General features: G+C 33.1%; 3 protein-coding genes across 3 annotated transcripts; 1 reads left to right on the top strand and 2 right to left on the bottom strand.

Annotated features, from left to right (window-relative positions):
* The first annotated feature begins 1,384 nt into the window (after positions 1–1,384).
* On the top strand, positions 1,385–5,465 carry LOC127128453 (amino acid transporter AVT6A). Its single transcript, XM_051057804.1, has 6 exons — positions 1,385–1,747; positions 2,378–2,873; positions 3,251–3,403; positions 3,591–3,794; positions 4,366–4,831; positions 4,965–5,465. The coding sequence occupies exons 2-6, from the start codon at positions 2,438–2,440 to the stop codon at positions 5,101–5,103; spliced, it is 1,398 nt and encodes a 465-aa protein (XP_050913761.1). The 5' UTR covers positions 1,385–1,747; positions 2,378–2,437; the 3' UTR covers positions 5,104–5,465.
* Positions 5,466–5,784: 319 nt separating this feature from the next.
* On the bottom strand, positions 5,785–7,479 carry LOC127131872 (putative UPF0481 protein At3g02645; the record flags this gene model as incomplete). Its single annotated transcript, XM_051060763.1, has 1 exon — positions 5,785–7,479. A coding segment is annotated over one exon (1,695 nt), but the record flags the coding sequence as incomplete, so codon positions are not given.
* Positions 7,480–7,756: 277 nt separating this feature from the next.
* On the bottom strand, positions 7,757–10,187 carry LOC127128454 (pentatricopeptide repeat-containing protein At3g29290). The gene is made up of 2 exons (XM_051057805.1): positions 8,437–10,187; positions 7,757–8,356 (listed from the first exon to the last, which is right to left on the bottom strand). Exons 1-2 carry the CDS (start codon positions 10,006–10,008, stop codon positions 8,195–8,197), a joined length of 1,734 nt encoding a protein of 577 aa, XP_050913762.1. The 5' UTR covers positions 10,009–10,187; the 3' UTR covers positions 7,757–8,194.
* Between the last annotated feature and the right edge of the window lie 2,173 nt (positions 10,188–12,360).

Here is a 12,360-nt window from a genome sequence, read left to right on the forward strand (position 1 = left end):
GACAAACAAATAACAAAGTAATAACCAAAACATATACAATATATATGTTGAAACAGTTGAACAAAGAAAATGAAGATAACTTTAACAAATCAGATGAAAAACATGTTTAAGATCCACGTAAGTTACAACATATTTAATCATTTATCAGAAACATAAACATAATAAATGCACAAACATATGACCGAATCCTTCAAGTAACACACAATGAACAAACAAAATATCATTTTCACTGAACCCTTCGAAAAACATAATAATCCGGTTCAGTTTGGTGAGAAACATGAATGAATCCTTCAACAAACATGAACGAACCGTTTAAGTAACACACATTGAACAAGCTAAATGATATTTTCAGTGAATCTTTCAAAAAATATAATGAGCTGATTCAGTTGGGTGAGAAACGTGAAACAATATGTTAGTGAGAAAAACCAAAAACGGCATCTTATGAAATGGATGAACAACAGACCACATTGATTCAACCTGAAAATGAACAATATTATTTTAAGAGAAACAAAAACTAATTGAAGAAAGATGAGTAAGAACCTTGGAATGAATGAAGTTTGATGAGTTGAGATTGAAGCTTCCCAAAGTGAGGTTGGAGACAAAGAGAGGGAAGGTATGAAGATGGAGTGAGCTCGGAGAGAAAGAGAGAGAAAGGATATGAAGTGAAGTGGAAAGAAAGAGAGAGTATGCGAAGAAGATTCGTATTTTGGTGGGAATTTTTTATTTATTAAAAAACTCAATAAAAAAATGCCACATGGAAATGTATGAGAGGGTATAAGCGATATAATTGTTACATTCATTGATTATTGATTAATCTTTATGGTAGTGTAATTTTTTTAAAGGTGAAAGGCAATTTCGGGAATTAATGACAATCTAGTTGTAATTCGTTGATAGTTGATAATATATTTGATTTGTTCCATAATAATAGTCATATTTTATTATTTTATATAAATTAGATAAATATAAATGAAAAAGAAAATAATAAATTTATTAATTTATCTTTATATTTATTAATTATTTATTATACATTTTTATTACAATAATATACAATATTAAATTGTCTTAATTAGACAATACCATTAAAAATTACATTGATACCATGAATACCAATTTTTTATGACAAAACATTGATTAATTTATCATATGTACTTTTCTTATACTATCAAATAATTTAGCATATGTCCTAATACAAAGGATGACAAAAGCATTTTCCTACCAAACAAAAAAGCTCAATAATGCAACATGCATGTTTCAAATTTCAATCATAAAAAAAATTAAAATAATAAATCTTTTTGACAATAAATAAATAAATAAAATAATATTGCGTGTAATTTTGTCCTTTTAATTTTTGCTATAAAAAACCTCATTGGTCAGCATTCTCAAAAAAACAACTCATCCTTTTCGCTTTTGATTCTCTTGATACCAAATTTTCTTCAAAATCTTCATTTCAAAATCTTCGTGTGAATTTGATTCCTTCTTTCAATTGGAATCCATAAACCCAGAATCTTGTTGTCAATTCTTGGATAATTTACTTGTTTTGCAGCAGAACGTTTGGTTTTGGCCCCAATTATTGATTCTTCTCAACAGGGTTCTGTTGAATTTGAATCTTTGTTGGGGTTGTGAATTCTACGTTTCTGAGTTGAAAAGTTGATTCCTTTTCAGTTTTTGGATTTGGGTTTGTTTCAACTCTCTTCTGGGTCTCCAATAGTAATTTGTTGAAATTGGGGTATTTTGATTTTTTTTTCAGGTAATAAATTGAACTAAGTTGAAGTTATTGTTCATTTTTGAAGTGTATGTTTGGTTTAGCTTTTTGGGATCCAAAAGCAATTCTAGAGTAAACTTGATTTTGGAATTATTTTGACTTGATTTGTTCTTCTAAAGTATAATTAATTATGTCTTCAAAATTGATTCTTCTTAAGCTAGAATTTGGAGTGTATGTTTTTTTTAGCTTTTTGGAATAGGTACAAGCAATTTTAGAGAATTTTGGAATAGGTTGAATTGATTTTGGAATGATTTTGATGTGTTTGGTTCTATTAAGTAAAATTGATTCTACTTAAGCTAGAATTTGTAGTTTTTGATTTTTATGGTTCAACTTACTTTATACATAAATTTATCTAAACATAAATCACTTTATATCTAACTCATCTAACTCACTTTTAATCGGAATCAGTTCTACAAAATCAATTCACGTCACGCAGAACCAAACATAGCTTAATTATTGTATATTATTGTATTGTGTTATTTTTTTTATCATCAGGGTTTGTTTGGTCATTTAAATTCAACTTAACTGAAGTTATTGCTTATAAAGTTTGTATCTTTGGTTAATTTTGTAAGTTGGGTTAGTTCAATTTTTGATTTTTGTGTTTTTGTTTTTCAGGGTTTGTTTGGTTGATCTGAAATTTTCAAGGGTTGAAAAGTGAAAAAAAAGAAGCTGAAAATGACAATTGGAAGTCTTGCACCTAAGACAGAGAAGAAGAAATCAAGAAAGAACAAAGCAGTGGTGAATGAGAATGCACCCTTGTTGCCTAAAAGTCAAGCCAATGAAAGTGATTCCGGGTTCGATGATTTCAACGGAGCTTCATTTTCTGGTGCTGTTTTCAACTTGGCAACAACAATTATTGGTGCTGGAATCATGGCTTTGCCCGCAACCTTGAAACAGTTAGGATTGATTCCCGGTCTTCTTGGTATACTCATGATGGCTTTTTTGACTGAGAAGTCAATTGAGCTTTTGATTAGGTTTACAAGAGCAGGAAAATCCGTTTCATATGCTGGTTTGATGGGTGATTCATTCGGGAAATATGGAAAAGCTTTGACGCAGATTTGCGTTATTGTTAATAACGTCGGCGTGCTTATTGTTTACATGATTATAATTGGTATGATTCTATGACTTTTCTTTAATTTTAGTACTTCAAAGTTCATTGTTAGCATATGTTTAGGATCTGTTTGGAAAAACAACTTAATCAAGTGCTTATCATATCAAAAAATTTATTATATAAGTGCTTATGTAGAAGCTATTAGCTGTTTTTATATGTTATTCTATAGAGCTTGTGGAAATAAGCCGAAAACACAAATTATGGACATGCCATAAGTTGTTTACATAACCTTTCTCAAAGGGTCTTACACGTGTTTATGCAAGTAGATAATCTCAAATAAGTCAATCCAAACAGACCTTTTAACTTTTTTACCTTTGGATCTCTATAAGCAAGGCTTTATGGTTGTCGAATTCAGATTTTTATTGTTTACTTTACAGGTGATGTGCTCTCTGGAACATCTTCGAATGTAAAACATCACTACGGTATCCTTGAAGGATGGTTTGGTGTGCATTGGTGGACTGGAAGGACATTTATTGTCTTTCTTACGACGGTTGCTATATTTGCTCCCCTCGCATGCTTTAAGCGAATCGGTAAGTGTGTGATGTTTGTTATCTATGAAGCATCGACATTTCAGATTGAAAGCACGAATAGGTCCGACAATTTTTTGGTATCCACCACAAACACGATAATGACACACGTGATTACATTCAATACTAGTTGATATTACTCGCTAATTCTAATCCTAATAATAAACATTCATATGCTCTTTGGTTGCAGATTCGTTGAGATTCACATCCGCCCTTTCCGTTGCACTGGCGGCTGTTTTTCTTGTCATTGCCGTGGGAATTTCTGTCGTCAAGATCATAAGTGGAGGCATTAGCATGCCGAGACTCTTCCCAGTTGTTACCGATGCATCATCTATCGTTGACCTATTCACCGTGGTTCCCGTGTTTGTGACTGCCTATATCTGTCATTACAATGGTATGCATTTTATTCAATTCAATTAAGTGCTTAATGCGTAAGTGCTTATCATATAATTGCACATGTATAAGCTATTTTTCATAGTAAAAGATAAAATAAGCCGAAAACTACTTATAAGTTATAAACATGTCATAAAGTGTTTCTATATGCTCTCTCAAACAGTCTTTACAATGCTTATGTCAGTACATAAGCTCAAATAAGTCAATAGAAACAAGCTCTAAATTGAAGATTCTTGCTAGAGATTTTGAGATTGACTTTGGCAACTGTTCCAAAAGTTTCAAACTTATTTTATGCCTGTTTGGATTGACTTATTTGAGCTTTATCTTCTGACATAAGTTTTGTGGCAATATTTGGGAAACCTTATCAAAACAACTTATGACATTTTTTATAAACATTTTTGAACTATTATTTTATCTTTTGTTATAAAAATAGCTTATGCAAATTTAATCAGAAGCCCTTATTATAATAAGCACTTGTGCTATAAACTGCAAATAAGTTGTTTATCCAGTTAGCTGTCTGCATTCTTTTGCAAGAGTCTTATGTGTTCACTCTTTTTTTTGTGTGTGTGCAGTTCACAACATTGATAACGAACTCGAGGACAACTCACAGATGCAAAACGTTGTACGTACGGCCCTTGGTCTATGCTCATCCGTGTACATGATGATAAGCTTCTTCGGGTTCCTCCTCTTCGGTGAAGGAACCCTTGATGACGTGCTTGCCAACTTCGATACCGATCTCGGAATCCCTTTTGGTTCTGTGCTCAACGACGCTGTTCGTATTAGCTACGCTGCACACCTCATGTTTGTATTTCCAGTTGTGTTTTTTCCGTTGCGACTCAATATAGACGGTCTTCTCTTCCCTTCGTCAAGACCTTTGGTTCTCGATAACTTCAGATTCGCATCAATGACTGCTTCCCTTATTGGTGTTATCTTCCTTGGAGCAAACTTCATACCTAGCATTTGGGATGCTTTCCAGTTCACCGGAGCAACAGCCGCAGTCTGTATAGGATTCATCTTTCCAGCCGCCATCACTCTCAAGTAAGTTTTCTCAATGAATTTCTATTCTGTAACGTGATTCTTTCGTCTCTCGACAATATCTTACTTCGTCTGAGTTTATGCTTTTGCTACTACCTAATTTGAGTTTCCTTCGACCATCTTTTAATCGATGCAGGGATCGCTACAATATAGCAACAAGATCAGACAAGATTCTATGCGTAGTTATGATAGTCCTCGCTGTTGCCTCGAATGTTGTGGCTATATACAGCAATGCATTTGGATTGATCACGAAGAGCAATACTTCGCGCGAATGATGGTCACGGTTCTTGTCGAAAGGAACTGAATTGGCCGAGTAAATTCAGTTAGTCAGAAAATCAGGGTTTTCTGAGAGAGGGTCTCATGAGTCGTCGTCGATTTTGAATAAACGTAGAAGCTACTACCCTGTGTACAAATTTGCTTCGAAAGGTGTCGAGGCCTGCTGCAACATGTATTCGGTTTCGTTTGTAATTTGCGAATTCGGTTATAGTTATTGTGGTTTTTCTTTTGAGTAATAAATACTCCTTGATTTGTTTTAAAGATGTAATAGAACTTTTTGCTGGCTTCTGTATGTATTGTATTGTGTTGAGTGAAGGAATGAACTGTGTATTCTTGAATTGGACAAGAGAAAATTGCTATAGCTCCTCTCTCCTTTTGTTAAAGTAAATGGCTTCACAGTTGGTATTCAAATATTCCTCAAAAGTAGAAAAGTAGAAGTCCGTTGCTGATAGATGTTTGGATTGATGAAATCAGATGGAGCAAAGTGGTATGAGTATCAGATGCAATGAAATGATATTCTATTGTTATGATCATTTAGAATTTGATGAAGCGGAATGGAGTGGAATGAATTTTTCATTTTACTCTGCTCGATTCTATTACACTTTGCTCCTGTATGCAACTCACATAAAGGTGTGTCAGGTGTCTAACATGTGTATAACAAAAATATAATTCCTAGTGATTCATCTAATCACATTGACACGATTTCTAGCATTGCATCTATAAAAAGAACAAAAGACTTGCAATGACATCAAACACAAGAGAAAGATGACAGCAAGAAAAGTTAGAAATTGCCATGAAGCAAACACATAAACCTTCATGAATTTCCAAACTTTGATACTCACATTACTATTATAGTGCTGGTTAACATCCTCAATGACCTTGTCCAAGAATGGAACTCTTGTCAATTTAATGGATTTGCTCATTCCATTCCACAAGTTAGCAACCTCTTGATCACTTTTTAAGTGGTTCAAAATAATCCCTTTTTCTCTAAGAATCTTCGCATCTTCCTCAGTGTCTATGATTCCGTTCATCAACTCGGTGTAACGGGCAAAAACCAACGGTCCCGAGGTAGTTGATGCTTCATAAGCAACTAAATTTCTCATGAAGACTTCGGTGTTTATATCTACACTAATTGTTGGAAGGTAAAGAGTTGTTGATTTTACATCAAACAAAATAGTTGATATGTCTCCTTTAGTAGCTACGAAACTAACTCCGGACTTTGAGAGTTCTGTAACAGAAGGAATAGCGATTTCATTGATTAACAACGATTTATTAGTGATATCTTCTGAACTTAAATTCTCATTTCCTTCTTTCGTAGCTTCGTTTTCTTTTGAGAAAAGAAAGTATTCAACCGGTTGCTTTATGATTCCCACCACGGGAAGATTAGAAATAACTGTCCAAGGCAACCAAGTGATAGCTTTCATGGCTCTACATTGCTTGAGTTTCTTAAAGAAGCTTATTAATGTTGTTGTCAATTTCAAAAGCACCCTCCAAACTTCACATACGAGTTTCTTAGCATAATTCACGAACAATTTTTCATTTTGTTCATTATCATTGTGTTTATTCTCTAATTCTACTATTATTTCTGATTCTTCGTCCAATTTAGGCACAATCATATTATACAAAAAATCTAACAAATGCGCACGATCAGAGATAACAATATCTAGATAATCTCGTTCCACCAATTTGAATGGAGAAACCTCTTTATATAATCCTATAAACATCGAAAACAACATGTCATCCCCTAATTCAAGTGATGCGAATTTAAACTCCAACATCTTTCTCAAAATAAATAAAGGTATTTGATTTTCAAGCATTACTATGTCCTTCAAAATCACATTATGACCTAATTTCCTCCCTCCATAATCAATCAAGTGAGACATCCTCGAGGAAACACTTAATATCATTGATTCATCCTCTATGGTATAAACTTGAAGAAATTCTAACAAAAATGATGCATCAACAACCATCATCCACACCAAAGTTTCAACATTAAAATTCAAACACTTATGGTAACATGCTCTAATTTTGTGTTCTAACCTTATCAATTGGTCAACAATATGTTCTAACTTGAGGCTTTGTAATTGGTTTTGGAATCTCTTTGTTGAAGCAATCTTATATCTCTCCATTTCATAAAGCTCTTGCCTCCAAAAATGGTAAGGTCCAATTGCAACTTGTTGAGGAATATAAGAATATGGATCACTAGCCATAAGTGGTTTAGGAACATTGAAGATAGACACAATAAACCCATCATCATCATCATCAAGTTCTTTATCTAAGGATGCACGAATTTTAATCACCCATTCAAGCTCATGAAAATTGGTTTTGGAATCATTTCCCATTAGGGGTTTAAAACTAGACATGTTTTTGTAGAATTGAGTTGTTTTGGTTTTTCATGTAGTGAAAGTGAAAGAAGTTTAAACTATAAGGAGTTATTATGCTTTTATTTAATAGTTATTATTTTAAAACTTCTTGAGTTAAATGACAATGAATTTAGTAAGTTGTTGATCACAAGTAAAACTTATTTGTGAAGGTAAAATGCTTATTATGAAAACTTAGGTATTAATGCATTTAACAGTTTATAACATGATTAAATGAGGAAAAAAAACTCATATCTTGATAAAAAAAACTCATATATACATTAAACATGAGTATTTCTCAATCCACCTTCTATATACTTAAATCTGCAAAAAATACATTATCGAAAAAAATCTTCTCGAAAATCTTCTACTAAAAGAATCTTTGTAAAGTGACACTAATGACCATTTTACAAACCGTTTCCGAGAAGATTTGAACTCGACTCTAAGGTTACAAAGTCAAACTCTAACTATGAGATGACACCTAATGGACGAAAAACTCTTACATCATTTACATAACTCAGGACCATAGAAGGAGACAAAGGAGAGAAAGGAGGACAGAAGGTAATACCGACTTACAGTAACGTTTGCGTCTGTTGTTCTGTTTCCTAGCACTCTAACAAGAGTTATTTATCGTTTGCTCGAGCTGACAGCGATTCAGCTCACAATGATATTATTCACCCTTTGATCAAGTTTCAAAACTCTGTCATGTTAGTCGATAGCAATTGATAAACTATTTCCTTATCTTAGGATGCATAAGTACTCGTGTTTTGACGTCGGGTTCAAGACCGTGATCTAGCATTTTTGCGTAAACCTCATTCGCCAAGTTAACCTTGTCGCGTAAACACATCCCTTGAATAGCAGTGTTATAAAGAGCGGCGTTTGGCACAGTCTTCTGCAAAAGGAACAGAAAATGAGTCAGATAAGTTATTCTACAATTTCATTTAAAATTCGAAAAGTGATTTCTTTACTCACATTTAAGATTTCTTCTAACTCTTCATAGAGATCTTCTCTAGCGCAGCATCTTATTACGGACAGATAAGTAAATATGTTTGGACTGCACTTCTGGTGAACCATGTGCTCGTACACCTGCCATGCAATTTTCGGTTTCGACGCAAGCTCGCAAGTCCGGATCACTAAGTTATACGAAACTGTCAAATCCGACAGTCCAGAAGCTTCCATTTGCCACAGAATCTCAACAGCTCTATCCCATAGCTTAAGCTTCGAGCAAGACATTAAAGCAGTATTGTATAAATGTTTATTGAATTCAAGCATTTGGTTTCTTTCTATCTGTTTGTAAAGACGAAGAGCTTCCCCGTGCTTATTGGCCTTGTTAAGAGAACTCATAAGAGCGTTGTATGTATACGCATCGGGTTTTAGGCCTAACGATTTCATTGAATAGTAGACGTGAAATGCTAATTTGAGCTCCCCTGCTCTTCCAAGCGAGTTAATCAATGTGTTGCATGCGACTAAGTTCGGTTTGAAGTCGCCCGTCAACATTTTCTGAAAGAAACTCAATGCATCATCCCATTTTCCGTCCTTAGCACATACACAAACGATCGAATTCAATATATTATTGTTCGGTTCAAACCCATTTTGAACCATTTCATGGTAAGCATAAAGAGCGAGCTCACTTTGGTTACAATGTACAAAACTACTAACTAACAACCGATACGTAACAAGCGTTCGAGCACAGTCATTTTCCTTCATACTCCTCCACAGCCTCTCTATTTCACTCCAATTGCCAACCTCCTTGCAAATAGACATCACGGTATTGTAAACAACCGCGTCAAAATCTCTCCCCACATCACAATCCCTTTCCAGTTTTCTGAAAAACTCAACGGCCGAATCACATCCTCGAGCTCTCGCACATGCCATAAGAATCAAACTATAACTATGCCCCGTAGTTATCCTTTTCTCTTGCATAAAATCAAACACTTTAAAGCAATCATCAAACGACCCGTTTCTCAGAAGACCCAACAAAAGAGAATTACACGCATGGATATTCGGACAAAGATCAAATAACTCCATAGACCTAAAATACTCCATTGCACCTCTAATCTTGTTAGTTCGACTAAGCTCCAAAATCCTATTCGACAAAACATTCACATCCGTTTCCTCCAAAAACATAACCTCATTCTCATTCACACCTCCCAATTCTTCCAAACCCCGGCATTGCAAATCCTTCTCCATCACAAAAGACACATCCAAGGGACACAATTTCTTGTTTGACACAAAATATGAATACAATTCCTTCCCTCCTTCATCAAAATCATCAACAACAACATCATCATCAACAACATCATCATTATCATCAATATAATCATTTTTTTGTTGAGGAAGACCAATCTCAACACTATGAACATTGGACAGATGAAACCCTAATGAACCAATTGAGGGAACATGATGATTTGTTTGTTGTGACAAGAAAACAATGTTGTTACTATGACAAAGATTTGTATGAGTAATAAAAGAGTTGTAACCATGTTTGTGGAAACAAGTAACAGGCCTGTGAAATTGAAATGGAAAATTCAACATAACGGGCATACCTAATCGGCGACAGTCGGAGGAAAGCGGCGGATGGCGGCTACAGTGATGCCACGGGAGGCTGCCGGAAATGCATTTTACGAAAACAATACGGCGGCGCACTCGGAGTTTCACGGCCGCTACGATGAAGTTTTTTTGAAAAATAAATTAAAAATAACGGATAAACCTTCCAATTATTGTTATTTTTTACAATTTAATCCTTATATTAAAATTTTCGATAGTTATTAAAATATTTTTCCATTCTTCAATTTTATCCTCTCTTAAGACTCGTCTTATTCAACAATAATATTATTTAATATTAATTTTAAGAAATTTATTTAAAATTATTTAATATAAATTTTAAAATGATATATTTGAATTTAATACCCAAATCTTGTGTAAGTGCTCATTATATTTGGTTTGTTTAACCTATATAAAAACTAAAAAACACAATATGAAATTTTTACGACCTCCATAAATTTCCTTTGTTAGTTGTTTTGAGCAAATTCGTTTATATTTGGGTTAATTGAATTTGTTTTAAGAATATATTCGTGGCGGGTATATCAGTTTTTGTTAGACAAATTATTTTATCAAGGATATATTTTGATGGTTATATTAGAGTATTTTTAAACCGTTTGTTTTAAATTTGATTTGAGTGACTAATGCGTTTATAAATATCACTCTCGTTGTAATTGAAACATACACGATAATCAATATACTTTTTTCTCTTAATCACTCTCTACTCAATTTATCAAGGAAGACCTCGTATAGATCTAGAAATATAATATTTCTCATGATAATGTGGTTTTAATTAAGGTCAACATAATTGTGATCTTATGAGATTTAAGACTTAAGAGAATTTGTCTAGGTTGACAAGAGTATCTTACACTGTCATCATAAAGTTTTAGAATAGTGCGGAAGCTCACGAGATAATTTTAATCGAGTCTTGATTGTATTAGGATGCTTGTAACTTTTCTTCTAATTGGTTGAGGTGTTAATCGCTTTATATGACAACTTTTCTTTTCAATTTTTAAAAAGGTTAAATATGTTTCTGGTCCTTCTAAATATTTTAAATTTTGTTTTTAGTCCCTCAAAGTATTTTCTTCAATAAATGGTCTTTCTAAAAATTTTAATACACACTTTTTGTCCCTAATACTAAAATCTTTGTTAAATTTGTCGTTAATGCAGTCGCTAAGTAATAAACCGTCATTAATTCAGTCGCTAAGTTGTAAAAATCATCGTTAAGTTGCATGAGGGACGGAAAGTGTGGATGAAAATTTTTAATAGGATCGTTCTTTGAAGAAAATATTTTGAAGGACTAAAAACAAAAATTGAGATATTTAAGAGGACCACAAATATATTTAACCCTTTCTAAAATCATCATTGATATGCGTTGTCTATTTGTTATAACATTTTCTTATTTTTCATTTGTTAGCAAATTGATTCCAATGCCATCAAAAGCAGTTTCGGGCTATCATGGATAGTAAAACTCAATCTCGCAAGTTAAATACAGATTTGCTCAAAAACTGCACGAGCTATGGGAGAGATAAGATGAAGAACAGAGGAGAAAAGGGGTGGCGGATACTATGAGTGAGTTTGCTCAAAGCAGTTGACAAGGTGAATTGATGGCATGCAGAGGTACTAGTTTCAGTTTAAGTCTCACGTCATTTTCTTTACAAAATTATTTTTAGTCTTTATATAGGTTAAACAAATACAATATAATGAATACTTATGGGCTGGAATGATCTTACAAAGATTTGGGCCTTGGTCCTTAAGCCTAAATAAATCATCCATGTCACTCTCACGTCATTAAAAATTAAATTTTTATCTTAATCATTGCAAAAGTGGAGGGAACCAATAAAATCTCTAAAAAAATGTGAGTTTTAAAATAGAGAATCAAAAAATTAAAAATAACTAAATAGAGGAACAAAAGTGTATTTCATTTACGAATATAAAATAAGAATTATTTTATTCTCATGTTTGGTAATCGTACACACAAAATATTCCAATTAAATCATTTTGATTAAGTTTTTATTTTTATTTTTTATTCATCATATTACTCTGTTTTTATTCAAAGCACGACCGAGTGTGATGCTTTATCCTTTGTAGTTATTATTCTTTGTTTTTAAAATGTTCATCCAAGTAACATGCTAATTTATATTCTACACATAACCTTCTTTATGTCTATATGTTGATTTTACTATAAAATAAGACCCTGCACACTTTTAACAATTGCTTAATTGGTTGGATAAGTGTATGAAATCAATAGTAATACTCAAGTAAGTTACAAAATTTATCGGTTGTCTAGTATGTTTAGATTTGTAGAATGTGAAAAATGAAATGAAATGGTATATAATCAGTTTCTATTGTTGG

Source organism: Lathyrus oleraceus, chromosome 3, assembly GCF_024323335.1.
Source record: "Lathyrus oleraceus cultivar Zhongwan6 chromosome 3, CAAS_Psat_ZW6_1.0, whole genome shotgun sequence".
In the NCBI taxonomy this organism is placed as follows: Eukaryota; Viridiplantae; Streptophyta; class Magnoliopsida; order Fabales; family Fabaceae; genus Lathyrus; species Lathyrus oleraceus.

Bases quoted from the DNA above. Each gene is read 5' to 3' on its own strand.
- LOC127128454 (XM_051057805.1), bottom strand. From the start codon at position 10,008: ATGCCCGTTATGTTGAATTTTCCATTTCAATTTCACAGGCCTGTTACT. The intron at 8,357-8,436 runs GTGAGTAAAGAA...TTCCTTTTGCAG, and splicing joins AGTTAGAAGAAATCTTAAAT to AAGACTGTGCCAAACGCCGC.
- LOC127128453 (XM_051057804.1), top strand. From the start codon at position 2,438: ATGACAATTGGAAGTCTTGCACCTAAGACAGAGAAGAAGAAATCAAGA. The intron at 2,874-3,250 runs GTATGATTCTAT...TTTACTTTACAG, and splicing joins TGTTTACATGATTATAATTG to GTGATGTGCTCTCTGGAACA. The intron at 3,795-4,365 runs GTATGCATTTTA...GTGTGTGTGCAG, and splicing joins CTATATCTGTCATTACAATG to TTCACAACATTGATAACGAA.